The 17,908-nt window shown below is 42.3% G+C and overlaps 1 protein-coding gene across 1 annotated transcript in view; it reads right to left on the bottom strand.

The window, feature by feature from the left end:
• LOC104337720 (zinc finger SWIM domain-containing protein 6) overlaps positions 1 to 17,908 on the bottom strand; it is a 137,013-nt gene that overhangs the window by 44,781 nt on the left and 74,324 nt on the right. Inside the window, exons 3-4 of the mRNA XM_075446653.1 lie at positions 17,303 to 17,451; positions 16,628 to 16,778 (exon numbers count right to left, since the gene is read on the bottom strand). Coding sequence (XP_075302768.1) covers positions 16,628 to 16,778; positions 17,303 to 17,451 — 300 coding nt within the window. The remainder of the gene's footprint in view (positions 1 to 16,627; positions 16,779 to 17,302; positions 17,452 to 17,908) is intronic.

Genomic DNA, 17,908 nt, shown 5'->3' with positions numbered 1-17,908 from the left:
GGTTTCTTTGGTTGTGTGTTGGTTTTGTTTTTTGTCTTTTTTTTTTAGGTGTGTGAAATTTGACATGGGAGTGAATAAAGCCAATACTGGTTTTAAAAACTTCTTTTAAAATAAAATCATATGACTTTCTTTAGACACACTCTTAAACACGCTTCACTCCCCAGAGTGAAATTACAGAACAGAATCATAGAATAGTTCAGATTGGAAGTGGCCTTAAAGGTCATCTAGTCCAATCCTCCTGCAATGAGCAGGGACATCTTCAACCAGACCAGGTTGCTCAGAGCCACTGTCCAACCTGACCTTGAATGTTTCCAGGAATGGGGCATCTACCACCTCTCTGGGAAACCTGTTCCAGTGTTTCACCACCCTCATCATAAAAAATTTCTTCCTTACATCCAGTCTAAATCTACCCACTTTTAGTTTAAAACCATATTACCTAACTATCCATTGTGTCCTGTCACAACAGGCCTTGCTAAAATGTTTGTCCCCATCTTTGTTATAAGCCCTCTTCAAGTACTGAAAGACCACAATAAGGTCTCCCCGCAGCCTTCTCTTCTCCAGGCTGAACAACCCCAACTCTCTCAGCCTGTCCTCATAGGAGAGGTGCTCCAGCCCTCGGATCATTTTTGTAGCCTCCTCTGGACCCGCTCCAACAGGTCCATGTCCTTCTTGTGCTGAGGGCTCCAGAGCTGGACGCAGGACTCCAGGTGGGGTCTCACCAGAGCAGAGTAGAGGGGCAGAATCACCTCCCTCTCCCTTCTGGTCACTCTTCTCTTGATGCAGCCCAGGATACAGCTGGCTTTCTGGGCTGCGAGCACACATAGCTGGCTCATGTCCAGCTTTTCATTCACCAGTATGCTCAAGTGCTTCTCTGCAGGGCTGTTGTCAATCCCTTCATCCCCTAGCCCGTATTGATACCGGGGGTTGCCCTGACCCAGATGCAGGACCCAGCACTTGGCCTTGTTGAAACGCATACAGTTGGCCTCGACTCATTGATCCAGCCTGTCCAGATCCCTCTGCAGAGCCTTCCTACCCTCAAGCAGATCCACCCTCCCGCCCAGCTTGGTGTCATCTGCAAACTTACTGAGGGAGCACTCAATCCCCTCATTCAGAGCATTGATAAAGATGTTAAACAAGACTGGACCCAAAACTGAGCCCTGGGGAACACCACTCGTGACCGGCCACCAGCTGGATTTAACTGCATTCACCACCACTCACTGTGCTCTGCCATTCAACCAGTTCGTTATCCAGCGAAGAGTACACCCATCCAAACCATGGGCAGCTAGTTTCTCCAGGAGGATGCTGTGGGAGACAGTGTCAAATGCTTTACTGAAGTCCTGGTAGACAACATCCACAGCCTTTCCCTCATCCACGAGGGAGGTCACCTGGTCACAGAAGGAGATCAGGTTGGTCAAGTAGGACCTGCCTTTCATGAACCCATGCTGGCTGGGCCTGATCCCTTGGTTGTCCTTCACATGCCCGGTGAGCGCACTCAAGATGATCTCCTCCATAACCTTGCCCGGCACCGAGGTCAGGCTGACAGGCCTGTAGTTCCCGGGATCCTCCTTCCGGCCCTTCTTGTAGATGGGCATTGCATTGGCAAGCCTCCAGTCATCTGGGACCTCCCCTGTTAGCCAGGACTGCTGATAGATGATGGAGAGTGGCTTGGCCAGCTCCTCTGCCAGCTCCCTCAGCACCCTTGGGTGGATCCCATCCAGCCCCATAGACTTGTGAGTGTCCAGGTGGCATAGCAGGTCGTTAACTGCTTCCTCCTGGATTATGGGAGGTTTGTTCTGCTCTCCTTCCCTGTCTTCCAGCACTGGGGCTTGACTGTCCTGGGAATAACCAATCTGACTATTAAAGACTGAGGCAAAGAAGGCACTAAGTACCTCAGCCTTTTCCTCATCCTTGTTGCCAATATCCCCCCCCCCCCTGCATCCAATAAGGGATGGAGACTCTCCTTGGCCCTCTTTTTGTTGCTGATGTATTTGTAAAATCATTTTTTGTTGCCCCTTCCAACAGTGGCCAGCCTGAGTTCTAGCTGGGCTTTTGCCTTTCTAATTTCCTCTCTACATGACCTAACGAGACCCCTGTACTACTGTTGAGTCACCTGCCCTTTCTTCCATAAGTGGTAGACCCTCCTTTTTTTCCTGAGTCCCAGCAAGAGCTCTTGAGCTTGCTTATTTATTTTCAAAATCAAGTATTACTTTAGGACACAGAAGAAACATTGTACCTCTCAGCATCTAAAAAAAAAAAAAAAGTCAATTTAATACTTTGTACCCAGATTCCCAGTGTTTTCAGACTGAAGCAAAAGCAAAGTGGAATATCTTAACCACATGTGGTAAGTATTTCAAGCATCCAGCAAGGTGGAGCGCACAGTACTGATTACACCATGCCCATACAAAATAGCCTTTTCTTTTTGTGCATCTCAGAAACATCACTAGAAGCAAAGGAATTCACTTGCCTTCTCCAGAAGCTCTACTATGCATGCAGTACATCTAAGAGGCAGGAAAGGGAAGAGATACCTTAAAAGTACCAAAATCCTTTAAAAATTTCTTTGGTTTAAAGAGGGAAACTATGTCAAGCATAACTACATTCTTAGCAGAGATTGTCTCAGAAATCCATGCTGTTTTTATGCAAATGAAGCACAAGGACAAGTGTATTTCTAGTAAACTCCACACAAACCACTTCAGGGCCAGCTGCGTGCACATCTGAGATCTTGTCCCCACTTTCACCGTTGTGGATTCCCTGCAGAAAGAGGAGTGAGAGACAAAACTCCCCCACTGAGAAGAGAACAGAAAGAGCCTCGGGCTCAGCTCCTGTAGCGCTACAGAGGCTACCATTTGGGAGAAGGAAGCATAATGCCAATGACCCCACACTCTTCAGCCTATTTGGGTTTCAAGGTTTTGTGTGTATGCGTGTGATTCCTCCCCCCCCCAGTGTGCATGTGTTTCTGGGGTGCATTAGGAAGAGTGTGGCCAGTAGGTTGAGGGAGGTTCTCCTTCCCCTCTACTCTGCCCTAGTGAGGCCCCATCTGGAGTACTGTGTCCAGTTCTGGGCTCCCCAGTTCAAGAAAGATGAGGAGCTACTGGAGAGAGTCCAGCGGATGGTTACAAGGATGGTGAGGGGACTGGAGCATCTCTCCTATGAGGAGAGGCTGAGGGAGCTGGGCTTGTTCAGCCTGGAGAAGAGAAGGCTCCGAGGGGACCTAATAAATGCTTATAAATATCTCAAGGGTGGGTGTCAGGAGGATGGGGCCAAGCTCTTTTCAGTGGTGCCCAGCGACAGGACAAGGGGCAATGGGCACAAACTGAAGCAGAGGAAGTTCTGTCTGAACATGAGGAAGAACTTCTTCCCTCTGAGGGTGACGGAGCCCTGGAACAGGCTGCCCAGGGAGGTTGTGGAGTCTCCTTCTCTGGAGATATTCAAGACCCACCTGGACAAGGTCCTGTGCAGCCTGCTGTAGGTGACCCTGCTTCGGCAGGAGGGTTGGACTAGATGACCCACAGAGGTCCTTTCCAACCCTGAACATTCTGTGATTCTGTGATTCTGTTTGCCTGTATTCGTTTCCCCCTCCCCTAACATCTGCTCCATTCTGTCTCTTTCAAGTCACTGGTTCCTGTCCTGCTCCTAGCGCTGAAAAGTCGGAGGAAAATGTTCACTTGTGCCCAGATTTTACCACATGCCAACTGGAAGGAGTCCAGAGGATATTCTTCCTGTTTCACTCTGATGCTGCTCAGTGGAAGCACTCATGAGCTGGCCCTTAAATGTCACCACCAACCTGAAAGCTTACACTGACCTCAAACAAGAGTTTCTCTGTTTTCTGCCTGATGGCTCCTATATGGGGAAACTGTTGATCACACTTACCCCTTACTACAGATAAGGCTTATGGAAAATAAAGGGCAGCTACTTGTAATTAATTTGTGGGGAACATATCTAAATCCATTTCTAATGACTTCAGCCTGGAAACTGTTGCTCGCAACAGCCTGTACTCAAAAGAAGTTTCCCAAAATACATTCTTGGCGTTCTCAAGTAAGTTTATCTGTTTGACTAGATTTAATGATGGCATCAATGCCACCTGCAATATGAGCAAACATCTCATTAAATGGAAAAAAAAAAACCCAACAGAGAATGTGTTCGTGTTTACGTATTCTGTTTTTCTAACACACCTCACTTTTTCCTGTCTCCCTTTCTCCAGGTACTAGATATATTTTCATACTGGATCTCAGAAGGCTGACACACCCCCCCCAAACTAAACCAAAGTAAAGTTCTGATTTGGATCCCTTGACTGTGACCCATGTCTTTCTAATTTGAAGCTCCTCACAGCACAGTGGCAAAATATCACAAACCAATATGCAAATTTCCCCCTCCCAGAAGATAACTGGAAGACAAGCCATTCTGTGACTGCAATTTGATATCAATTTCACAAGGGAATGAATATTAGAACTGTCATATTGCAGTTAGGAATTGCCTATTTTGGTTCAACACTAATCCTTTTGACCTGGAAAAAGCCAACTTTGCCAAAACAGACCTTTGGTTCAAATAGCTCTCTTTTTGAAAATGCACGGATGTCATTAATCTTTAGTGTGCCTCACGCCACAAAGAAATAGGTTACATTACTGCTTTACACAATGCATGCATGCCTTGTACATACAGGGGGAACATCAGTACTTTTGTGTTTCTCAGTAGATATCCTTACCTCTGAATTCATGAGGGAGAAAGGAACAGCATGCCTTTACACTGATTAGGATTTAAACATGCAAACTGAAAAACATTAAGAAGTATCCAGTCACTGTAAAAGTAGGTGTTGTAATAATTACACATCTTGTGTACGCATGTATTCATGAAGCCAAAGAAAGTGCAAGGAGTGTATAAAGACTCTCCCAAGAGATTAAACATTGCTTGGTTTTCATAAATCCCGTTATATTTTACTCTTGCCCCAGTAAACAGGAGGGTTGTGGTAGAAAGCGTTTTAATGGGGGCTAGGATACTGAGCATGACTGAAGATCCAGTGTATAATTCTGTTTGACTGTTTGATTACAGTCTTCCCAAGAAACCTGCTTTTCCTAGAAATATTATGCTATCTTGTCAGGGCTACTGTGTAGCAGCTGTGGTTTGAATCAGCATTTCCTTATTTACAATACCCGTGTAATCAGTGGCTGAAACTTGGCCTTTGTCTTGGAATTTTACATTTAATATACTTAAGATCAATACATCCATTTGCAAAATTAAAATATGCAAGAAACTGATGCACGTTTGACATGTCTTTTCTCTTCCCATTAATGCACATCTCTTTCTTAAAAAACTAAAAACCCAAAAGCTACCAGGTTAGTAACATTTGATTATTTCAAAGAAAGTGAAGCCAGGTAATCAAGATCATTCCCTTTGTGCAACAGACAAATCAACTTCAGCACTTGCTGCACACTTGCCACTGTGCCCCATTTGAGCCTAATCAATTCTATTACAAAAGCATCATTTTCCAGCATTGGAAGTACCAGAATAGTAACAATAATAGGAGACGGAACCTATGACCCCTTTAAAATAGAAGTGTCAGCAAAGGATTTTAAAGTGGCTTACATCTGGTTTTTAAACACATACGCACTTTCACTGGGACAGTCACCTGGAAACCTCAAAGAAGGTAGTGTATGATATTTATTGCTTCTCAACAAGAAGGACAAGTGCCTTCAGAATGACTGGCAAAGCCACCTTGCTCCTCCAGGAACAGAGAGATGTCCATTAGAACAAAGCATAATCAGAAGTCCCACTGGAGAATGCTCCAATTAAATAGTTGATTTTATTGAATAGTGAAGATAGGCAAAGCACTTCAGTGCTGTTCTCTCCTTGATAAGAACCCCAAGGAAAAGTACTCTCGGCATTCGGTTGGATTGAAGTTGTAAATTTATTCATAAAAAGAATTCCTTAATGCATTCTGGTTTCTCTATGCAGCCTTCAGAAAAAAAAGGCTTGCTATGAGTGCTGTGTTTCTTGGCGAACAGAATGTTTCATTTTGCTCTAATTCATTCTATTACAGAATTAAACTTTGATGTATTGGTCTTGACAAGTGTTTCATGCTGATTGTATTGTGTATTATAGTACAATCACTCCCCATGCATTTTACCCTAGCTGGCTGATTAATGCAATAGATTACCTGCAGCACTGATGGCAAGAGGGAATCATTGCCTTTCTGCAAACTAAACTTTGAATGTGCATTAGAGGGAGTGGAGGTGTAACCCGGGGACAAAAAAAGTGTCTAATTCCTTAACTTTCCTTTTCTCTTTTGTGGCATACCTCTGCTCCAAGGGTTAAAGGCACACTTGTATTCAGCTGAAAGGAAACAGGTATTTACATTTTGAGATTCTATTCTAAGCTATCACCAACTACATGCTCTAATCTGTGTGTGTCAAGTAATGAAAAACTCCTGCTCCCATCTTCCTACATTTTCAACTTTTATCGCAATGGAAAAAGGAACCAAGCACTTCTGTCATTTTGCATGAGCCCGTTGTTCTGGGTTATGCCTTTTTTTAGTTTGTTTTAAAAACTGCCGCATCTTTGCAGACACTCTGCCATTTGACCAAAGGGTTTCATAGAAGAAGAGAAATTTGCTTGAAAGGTGCAGTTTACAGTATCATAGCTTGAGACCACAATGTCCCTAAGAGAGCATTTAGGTATGTCACATGTCTATTAGATGCCCCTCTATGCACTATAACCTAATCACCATAGTAAGGCATGGGCTATTAGTCTACAAAGCTAGGGGAAAGTATAAAGCACAGCTAGGGGAAAGTATAAAGCACCTGCAAATGAATCTCATCAATTAACGTCCCTAATATCCACAAAATATTCATTCATTTGTTCAGAAACAGTCAATTGAAGGTAAAAACTTTACTAATACTAGCACGAATAGTACAAAAATACTCCTTTATGAATAACTTAATATGGTTCTTCACAATTTTAAGTAGTTGCCAGCATTTACAGCTAGGCAGTAAACACAAAGTATGCTCCTGTCCAAAACAGAGACTAGATATTTTATCAAATATTTTAACTGGTAATACACTCTCGGCAGTCACAGTCTATTTTCAGAGACTTTGACAATTTTCAGAATAAAAGTTACTGTGACTACTAACTATAAATACACTACCCTACCTCTATTTAAATCTATCATAGAGACGAATTAATTCCTCTCAGTTAATTTTCTTAGGAAGATGAAAAACTGGAAACTTTGAGAAGTCTGTCAAACAAAACAAAATATTCATAAAAGAAATGGATGAAAATACATCTCGTTTTTTAAGAGTGGAGCAAGTGCAAACACTCCCTTGTACAGTGGGAAAGGTCAGGGAAAAAAAGTATGGTTGCCACAACTATGTTCACAGAAGGTAAATAACCCACTATAAATGGCCAGAAGAACACATTCTGATTGTCTAGTCTAAATTCCTTCATACTCTAAGATTTCCTGAGTTAATTTTGTCTTCAAGTCCAAAAGTGATGGCTGAGGACTCTACAGTTAGGGCCACAATGAGTTGTACCAGCTCCAATACAGAACAATTTTTTAGAACATTTTAGAACATTTATAAGTAAATCAGTTCAACAGCTTAGGAATAAAAACTTCAAAAACTGTTTTAATGTGGGGACTTGAAGAAATTTGGGTCCTACTGTAAAAGTACTTTCCATCCTACTGAACTAAATGGAAACCCAAATTTTCTGTATGGCATTGAAAATAAACCCCTCAAGCTATGCTTATAGGCTAAAGTTAATTACTTTCACCATTATTCCTCAAATCCGATAAATGCAGTTTAACCACAGGAAAGAATACCCTCTTTAAAAATAGCTCCCACTTACTGTCATACTCCAGCCTCATATACCCTCAATTTCAAATACCATTATGGCACATGCCAATAATCTTCTACTGCTTCTAATGAAGGAAGAAGGAAATCATCCTCAAAAAAGATGGACAGAACCCATCTTTGCACAACGGCAGCCTGGCTTCATTCACCAGAGAAATGAACTTGGCAGCAACAATTGAGACACTTCAGGGCCATAACAGCAATTTTTTTAAGTTGTCATCCATAATTCAGGCCTTAGAGCAGCAAAACTGTCTTGTGATGCTATATCAGAAGTGCTGTTAATTTAGTGCCCTCAATAGCATAAATCATTCAAATATACACTGACATATATTAACAGCTTATTCTGTGAAAGATATGTAACCTTAAGTGCATGAACTGAAGGCACATGTGTTTTGTAACTGTATGGCAATCACACCATGGCAGCTAAAACTAAGCAAACCGACAGTAAGAAAAGGATTATCAGTTAAGCAAAGACAGTCTACTGGATATGACACAGCTGTAGACACAAGTATGTGTAAGATATCACTCCACCCATAAGTCCCACAATGAAAGACCATGGGAAATAGTGCAAAGCATGGTGCATCCCATCTCCTTTGAAACATGGGCATTCCTACAGCTTTCACTTCAAGGCCAGAAATGTAATATGTGCAACTGATTAATCTAAACTATGAAATTTGAAGGTGCAGAGCATTTGTACTCTCCTTAGCTTTAAGGCAAAACATGATTCAATTAGAACTTCAGATACCCAAAGAAATCATGTAAATACATATATAAGCTTGGCACTCAAATTTCAAAATTAGAGCCTTGCTGTACCATTTTTGAAATACCATAAAATATGAGGAAAAGTGACTGTTTCTACTGAATACTGGATCCTAAAAAGGGATTGTATGAAGTGTACAGCTCCAGAAAAATGGTATTAGAACACAAAAAACTGGAATGAATGCTTAACTTCAGCGATTCTTTTTTCATGGCAGCCCTGAAATAGTCACTAAATCTGACATCAGGAAGGTATTTCTCTAGGGGCATACTGGCAACAATCCCAGCTGCTTTTGTCCTTTTTTTCCCTCCCTAAGTACTAAGCAGAGCTAATCTGTTTAGAACAGTTGGCATGTCCCATTCATACAAGTTTGTCTCTAATTGCAAAGGGAAGGAATGCCTGAGATAGAAATATAGATGGAGAATAGCTTCATTTAGTTAAGGTTAAAAGAATCTAATTTGGTATTTTCTAGAGATGAATATAAACTTTTATCAGAAAAATTCAGAGTGGTTTCCGAATAAAAAAAGCATTATTTAACACTCAATCATAATGATTCCTTGTCTAAACTCAACATTTAGAATTAAGTTTTAGATGAGGAGCAAAGTGTTACTAATAAAAATTTAGGCATGATCCTTCAGGAAATATATTGTATTATTTCTCTGCATGACATAACCTTGTAAATTGATATTTTAAATTTTAACACAAAAATATGTCACTAATCCAGAAAATGTCCAAAATATCAGCAAATGTGAATTCAAAGTAGATCATCAGGCTGTTCCAACAGTTAAAAAGCAGCCCGCAGTAGGTCAACGTGTTAGTGAAAAACTGCTAAGACTACAACTATTAGAACTACTAAGGCAAAGACATATTATTCTGCTCAGGAAACACCTTTGAGAACAAGCCATTTAGTATGCTTAACAGAAAGGATTGTAAGGACATCACCCAGAAAAGCTTTATCCCACGAATGAGGCTCATGGCAATATCATGAAAGGTTCCTACACTTGAAAACTTTAGATACCAATAAATGGTTGAGATAGACAGGAGAAGCTTATGCATTAAAATGCGTTAAAATGTGAGAAGAAAATGAAGAGTACCCAGCTGGAAGTACAGAATATCTTTTAAGTTCTCCTCATCTTCATGAAATATGAGAACCAACAGACATCAGGATCAGGATAAGGAAAACCCAGAACAAGTTTCCCAATTTTATCCACTGCCCTGCCTTGCAAGAGCTCTTTGGATATACCCTCTTCCCCATGTGTATTTGGTCTGGCTGGGATGGAGTTAATTTTCCCCATAGCCGCCCTCATAGTGCTGTGCTTTGTATTGGTAGCTAGAAAGCTGTTGTTAACACACCAGTGTTTTGGCTACTGCTGAGCAGGGCTGGCACAGCATCAAGGCTGTCTCTCCAACATCCCTCCCCCCCCCCCCCCCTCCCCCAAGGCCAGTAGGCTGGGGGTGGGCAAGAGCTTGGGAAGGGACATAGCCAGGACAGCTGACCCAAACTGATCAAAGAGATATTCCATACCATATGATGTCTGCTCAGCAATCAATGCTAAGGAAAGGGTATGTGTGTGTGTTTTTTGTTATTACGACGTTTGTCTTCTGGAGCAACTACTACGTGTACTGAAGCTCTACTTCCCAGGAAGTGGCTGGACATCACCTGCTGATGGGAAGTAGAGAATAAATCTTTTGTTTTCCTTTGCTTCCATGTGCGGTCTTTGCTTTTGCTTTATTAAACTGTCTTTATCTTGATCCATGAGTTCTTTTCCATCTTATTTTCTCCCCCCATCCTGCTGACAGGTGGGCACCTGGCGGCCAGCCAAGGTCAACTCACCATACCATAACACAACCATCATATTTTTGTTCCATAAGAAACTAATCCTTGACTCACAAAACATCTCTCTTCCCCCTTAAACTGTTCTTAAATATAAAAATGGAGGAAATCTACTAGAAATATTTGTTTTGAAACATGTAAATTATGTGAAGTTTCTTCACCGCGAAGGCAAGCAAGAAGATATAAAGATATTGAAAATAGTAGTTGTTGACAAGCTGTTGGGCTCCCTCACTCCACCAAGCAGTAGATACTTGTCTTAGATTCTTCTACTTGACTGCTTTCATCAGGTTAAGCATCTGGGATTTAGTTTAACAGTTTCAGCTTTATTAAGCTTTCACAAGAGCAGTCCCACTTTGATAACAGTAGCTGCTCCGATTATGGCTTGGTTTAGGGTTGACAAGTATAATGATTCATTTGTGGCACATGAAAAGGAATAAAAGGTTGTTTTGCATTACAGCTTTAAAAACGTGGGCACTTTTTTCATTTAATTTGTCACTTAGGTTTTGCTAAGAGAACATTTAAATTGCAGTAAAAGGAAAATAGGGCTTTTAGTTTAAATGTAATCCCCATATTTAAATGATCTGTAATGGTGCAGTGTTCTAGTGGAAACACTATTGTTTCACAGCGGGCCCTGATGGTGACATGTGACATTTGTATTCAGGTCCTGTATTAGCCATGTGGCTAAAGGGCTTCCAATTTCATTTCACAGCCAGAAGCCTGCAGAAAGCACCAATTAACTTGCAGATCCAATTTGCCAACAAAACTCAGCCTCTTCTCGATGTCTGGCGTCTGGCAGTGCTCAACATTTAATTCCAAAGCAGAGCCTTGCAGCCATCATGATCCCTGGGCTGGGGCACAAAGTCAAATTTTCCCCTTTTATTAATGTACTTTTTTCACTTTCGCAGAGAACAAGAAACTTTTACTTAATCTTTGATGGATGAACGTTAATGAATTACTGCTGTACTAAGATCGCATGGACCATTTTTTCCCCCTCTAGAGTACAAAGAAGGTTAACTGACCTTTTCTTCAAATCTGACATCTCAGTTCAACAGGCGTCAGCAGATATTTACTGTGCATTTCCATATTCCTCCTTTTTGCCAATGCAATTTAATTAAAAAGACAAACCAAGGAGCTTCAGCTAGGTAATCATTCTGATATAATGAAGTCTTCAACCATGGTCACCGAGAGTTAAACACATAAGGATCAGCATGTGAAATTTACCTATCTAGACACCATTTAAAAAGCAACAACATGAAAAATTCCAACTCCACTCTAAACTCTGGAAAGCACATTCACATATTACTGTGGTAAGTTGGAAGTGTTCACCAGCTCATCACTGAAGCTGCATCTAAATTCTTCTAGCACGAGAAGTATATGCGCAAATCTTATAGCTTTGACCTGTAATCTTAATATTTCCAATACTACACCTTTGGAGCATTTAGCTCAACCTATTCTTTGATGTACAATAGAGGAAACTGCTGAGCATACTTATATTCTTCCTCCTGATCTACAGGCTTTAAAACACAACAAAAAAGCCTTACACATAACTTGCTAGTTAACTTCAGGCCTTTAAATCATAAATTGCTTACAGAATTAGGACTTCGTATTAGAAAATCGCCAGGCTCATACTTAGATGTGATGTATTTATTTATTTATTTATTTATTTATTTATTTATTTATTTATTTAAATCGGTATCTTAAAATATATGGCAAACATTGGAAGCATGTGGTAAGACTGTCACAGGTAACAGATGGAGAACACATTTTTGCCTCTTTGACCACCTACCAGCTCAACCCACATAAGCAATGAAGCTAACCTCCAGTCAACTGGGACTTCCCCAGTTAGCCAGGACTGCTGATAAATGATTGAAAGTGGCTTGGTGAGCACTTCCGCCAGCTCCCTCAGTACCCTTGGGTGGACCCCATCCAGCACCATAGACTTGTGTGTGTCCAGGTGGTGTAGCACATCACTAACTGTTTCCGCTTGGATTATGGGGGCTTCATTCTGCTCCCCATCCCTGTCTACCAGCTTAGGGAGCTGGGTACCCCAAGAACAACTGGTCTTACTATTAAAGACTGAGGCAAAGAAGGCATTAAGTACCTCAGCCTTTTTCTCAGCCTTTGTCACTATGTTTCCCCTGGCATCCAACAAAGGATGGCGATTCTCCTTAGACCTCCTTGCTAATGTATTTATAGAAACATCTTTTATTGTCTTTTATGGCAGTAGCAAGATTAAGTTCTAGTTGGGCTTTGGCCCTTCTAATTTTCTCCCTGCATAACCTCATGACATCCTTGTAGTCCTCCTGAGTGGCCTGCCCTTTCTTCCAGAGGTCATAAATTCGCTTTTTTTTTCCTGAGTTCCAGCCAAAGATCTCTGTTCAGCCAGGCCGGTCTTCTTCCCCACTGGCTCATCTTGCGGCACATGGGGACAGCCCAGCCTGCTCCTTCGTCTTTAAGATTTCCTTCTTGAAGAGTGTCCAGCCTTCCTGGATTCCTTTGCCCTTCAGCACTGCCTCCCAAGGGACTCTGTCAGCCAGGCCCCTAAACAGGCCAAAGTCTGCCCTCCGGAAGTCCAAGGTGGCAGTTCTGCTAACCTTCTTCCTTACTTCTCCAAGAATCAAAAGCTCTAGCATTTCATGATCGTTATGCCCAAGATGGCCTCCAACCACCACAACACCCACAAGTCCTTCCCTGTTCGCAAACAACAGGTCCAATGGGGCACCTTCCCTAATTGGCTCATTCACCAGCTGCGTCAGGAAGTTATTTTCCACACACTCCAGGAATCTCCTAGGCAGACATCTGGTAAGTTGAAGTCCCCCACGAGAACAAGGGCTAGTGATTGTGAGACTTTTCCCAGCTGCTTATAGAATATTTCATCTGCCTCTTCATCCTGGTTGGGTGGTCTATAACAGACTCCCACCATGATACATGCCTTGTTGGCCTTCCCCCTGATTCTTACCCATAAATATTCAACCCTATTGTCGCCATCATCAAGCTCTAGACAATCAAAACACTCCCTAAAATACAGGTCTACCCCACTGCCTCTCCTTCCTTGCTTATCCCTTCTGAAGAGTTTATGGCCATCCATTGCAGCACTCCAGTCATGAGAGTCATCTCACCATATTTTTGTGATTGCAATTATATCATAGTTTTCCACCTGCACAATGGCTTCCAGCTCCTCCTGTTTGTTGCCCATGCTGCATACATTGGTGTAGATGCACTTCAGCTGGGCTATTGATCCTGCCACCTTTTTGGGGGGAGAAGCCCTAATTCCTATGTGACCATTCTCAGATGCTTCAGTGGTTTCTAACACATCAACAACCCTTGCATCTTTGCTGCCGCATGGATCTCCATCGCTTACCTCCACTGAGACGGCAGACCAAAGGACCTCACTAGCATACCATCCCTCAAACATTGGCATGCTGCCCCCAGGCTTATCCCTAGCGAGCCTGTTATTGTCCCTTTCCCCCTTCAAAGCTAGTTTGAAGCTCTTTCAATGAGCCCTAATAACTCTTGTGCAAAGATCCTTTCCCCCCTTTGAGACAGATGTACCCCATCTGTCGCCAGCATGACTGGTGTTGTGTAGACTGACCCATGATCAAAAAAACCCAAATTCTGCTGGTGACACCAAGCTCGGAGCCAGGTATTGATCAGCTGACTCTTCCTGTTTCTTCACTCATCATTCCCTGCAACTGGAAGGATAGAGGAGAACATTACTTGTGCTCCTCATCCCTTAACCAGTCGTCCCAAGGCCCTGATGTCTCTCTTGATTGCCCTTGGACTTCTTATTGTAACTTCGTCACTGCCTACATGAAAAATCAATAATGGATAATAATCTGAGGGCCACACCAGGGTAGGAAGGTTTCTCTTCACATCTTTAACCAAGGCCCCAGGGAGGCAGCAGACTTCCCTAAGAACTGGGTCTGGTCTGCATATTGGGCCTTCTGTTCCCCTCAGAAGAGAGTCTCCTATGACAATGACCCATCTTTTTTTCTTTATGGAAGTGGTTTTGACGCAGGGTGTAGGCCAACTTAACCTTGGTGACACCTCCAACATAGATGAACCATCGTCCTCATCATTGTTCAGTTCCACTTGCAGAGCCTCATAGCTATTATGCAAAGGCACCTGGGAAGGTGAGGTAGTCACAGAGGAGACGCGCTTGCTGCACCAGGCAGGAACTTGTCGCTACTGCCCCCTATCCCTTAAGTCACTGTGTTCAGCCAGGTGGAGAGAGGACATGGAATCCTCCATATAATGCGTCCTATCTGCCTGATGGGTCTGTCCCAGGGAAGGTAGGGTGCAATTCCAGTAATCTAGGTCTCTCTTGCACTTCCTGATACTCCTCAACCTAGTCACCTCCTCCCAGAGCTCTGTCACTAAGAGGAGAAGTTTCTCTACCTGGGCACACCTCCCACAGGTGTGCTCACTACTGCTGTCCAATACTGGCATGAGTAGGGCACACCCTGCAGCCTGACACCTGGGTGGCAGCATGTTTCCAGTGGAGCTCTGTCTGGGAAGCTGCATCAGTCGTGGTGGGTGCAGAGCTTAGAGAGGTCATGGCTTTCTGCTGGGTGGATACCATTGCTCCTGATCCAACTGGCAGAGCTTCAGCACCCTTCCGCACAAACTGCGCCCTGTTTGATTGCCCTGGTCGCTAGCACTCCCTAAGGGCTTCTTTGATATGTGTAGGGGGCTTGGCCACCATTGCTCCTGGCCCTGCCCAGGTCTCATCAGCTGCTGTCGCACGAGCTGCGGGCTCCTGGTGGCGCTCTCAGCTCCCCTTGAGTTTCTCCTGGTTCAGGAAACCCTTCTGTGAACCACGCTGCAGATCATACTGACACTGGCGCTGCTCACCTCGGCTTGATTTTGGACCTTAACAACGTACCAAGAACATTATGGGTTTTAGCTTTGCTCTCCACAGTATTTACACATTGTCCAAAGGGGTTGGTGTTTTGTTGGTTTTTGATTGGGGTATTTTTTGGGTTTTTTTTGGGGGGGTTGTTGTTTGTTTTTGTTTTTTTTTTAATAATATTTATTTTAATATTTCATGCCACATAAGTCAGGAATAGAAATATTGACCATAACACATCTCAAGATAGACTCCTGTAAGTCTAAACCTGAAGCATCTTTCCAAATTGAGTAAGAGCACAAGTACTACTCCAAGTTCCATGAATCACAAGGCAACACCATTTAGGCTGTGTCTTCAACTTGCTTTGAGAAAACCTCCAAGACAGTATCCAAAACCTTACTACAGCTAAGATATACATGTTAATTCCTTCACTCATACACTCAGTAAATTATCTTTTAGAGAAAAAAATTAGATTTACCACTGTATTTTAAATAATTCAGGTTGTCTTTTATCACCTTTATCTTCTATGTGCTTACATATCAACTGGTTAGTAGTTTGTCCCAGTATCTTACATCTAGGAAAGCAATGCTGGTGGTTACTTAATATTATTCTTTCCACTTACCTATCCACCTTTAAAACACTGGTAACATTTACCTTCAAGTTGTTTTTAATTTCCCCTCCCTACCACAAATTCCTACAGATTTTCGGAACTTCTGAAGCAGCAGTTCAAGACTGTCAGCGAGTTTCTGGAGTGCTTTACAGCAAGTGTCTTTAGACTTTAGCAGTTTAAATATTCCTTTCCCATTTCAGCCTGTGTTCCTCCCTCCGTTGTACAAGTCATGTATCTGGTCACAACTGACCTTTCCTGTAAAGCAGTGTTAATTGTTATAGCCCTCTGTTATTTGATCTCCTTTCCTGCTCAGTAATGGACTTCTGCTTTCCTTTGTTTGCTGTCTTCTCATACTCTTAATGAATCTCCTCTTTTTGCCTTCTATCTTTCTCTAGTTGTAAATCGATTTCTTCCTTAACCTTTCCAGTTTAGCACTAGTGGCTTATATACTTACCCTCAGTTGTGTAACTACATTTCCACTTTTTGCTTTATTCTTTTTAGATCCTCAGGTACTTACAACCTGTTGCAATCATACTTGTTTCATACCATGCTTCCTCTCCTCCAACTGTAATTGTCTCATGTAGTAGATCAGAAATTCAATTTCACCCAACCTTAACTGAAAAAGCAAACCTGCAGAAAACCCTAACCTGCTTTACCTAGTCCCACAATAAAGTTTCTGTCCATCCCAAATACGCAATTGTTTCTAACACCTAAATGATTTTGAAGTCTATGCATTTACCCAGTTCATCCCAGAGCTGCCTATACTTGTCAGTCATTGCAGTTCCTTGTTGTCTCCAAAGCAACAGACGAGGGTCAGCCATGAACTGTTCTGTTATCAACGTCAACATGCGAGCTCCATTTGAATCTCTCATCTTTAGCATCTCTCGCACCTAAGAAAAAGTCTTTTAATACAAACTTGAAAAAAAACCACAAACCACAGTACAGATAATATGCTGCAGTGTTAAACATTCTATCTCTGTTAAATAAGAAATGTAATTTATATATCTGATGTGAAATTTTTAAGTAGAAAAAAATAGTCTGCCTTCCCAAGTTTAACAACTATTTTTAGTTTCAGTATCCCATTGCAATTCTGCAAAAACACTTCTTCCACAATTAATTCACAGGTGTATTATCCAAGCTGCTGCAAGACCATCATTTCTACAGGTTTCTCCAATAATTTGGGGGTAGGAAGGAAGAGAACAGCAAAGTTGCAAACAGTTGAAATGTTACTTCATATCCTTAAACCGATCTCAAGACACACCAGAATGTGTTCCATTGCATTATTAACTTGCCATAATGTTCCCAAAGCTTTGTCTTGTTTTAGAACAACAGGACGTTAAGATGTGAACAAGTCCAGACTGGCTGGGGGAGTGGGGGGAGAGGAAAGAGGGAAGTTTTAGAGTACTCAACACACCTTTGCAAAAAGCAAATTGAGCTGCTTCCCTGATCCATGGTATCCGCCCTGGGAGAGGAAGAGTTTAACCTGTTCTTGGACCTGTTCCTCATCCAAATGCCAGCAGTTTTCATCATCTATGCTAGCACCTGCTGTTGGATCAGGAGCACCTGCAAACAGCAAGAAAATAAATCATTATGATCTATACAAAGAAGAGAGTTCAGTGGGTCCAGGGGAAAGGAGTACTGCAGAGGTATTTGGATTTCTGTATTGTCCTGTTTTGGATGTCTTGACTTTAATCTAAAAGTTTGTCACCATTTAGAGCAGGGTGGCAATAAACAGAGCGACAGATGCACTCTATTAACCCCCACCCTCCCACCAGAGGAAGGGAAAAGGAGGAAAAGGGAGAGAGACTTACAAATTGAATATAAAAACATCTTTACTAATAACACTAATAATAGTAATAATGTTAAAAATAAGAGGAATAAAACAAAATATAAAAACACAATACTGAGTTTCCAGGAGTTGGGTGCCATGAGTGCTGGCATCCCACCAGCAGCTGCCAGGCAGCACCAGGAAGTCCCAGACTGGCCTCAGCAGTAGGCAGGAACTGGACTCAGGAATGCA

Source organism: Opisthocomus hoazin, chromosome W, assembly GCF_030867145.1.
Source record: "Opisthocomus hoazin isolate bOpiHoa1 chromosome W, bOpiHoa1.hap1, whole genome shotgun sequence".
In the NCBI taxonomy this organism is placed as follows: Eukaryota; Metazoa; Chordata; class Aves; order Opisthocomiformes; family Opisthocomidae; genus Opisthocomus; species Opisthocomus hoazin.
The sequence above is the reverse complement of the archived record's forward strand: the minus strand, read 5'-3'. Positions and strand labels throughout refer to the sequence as shown.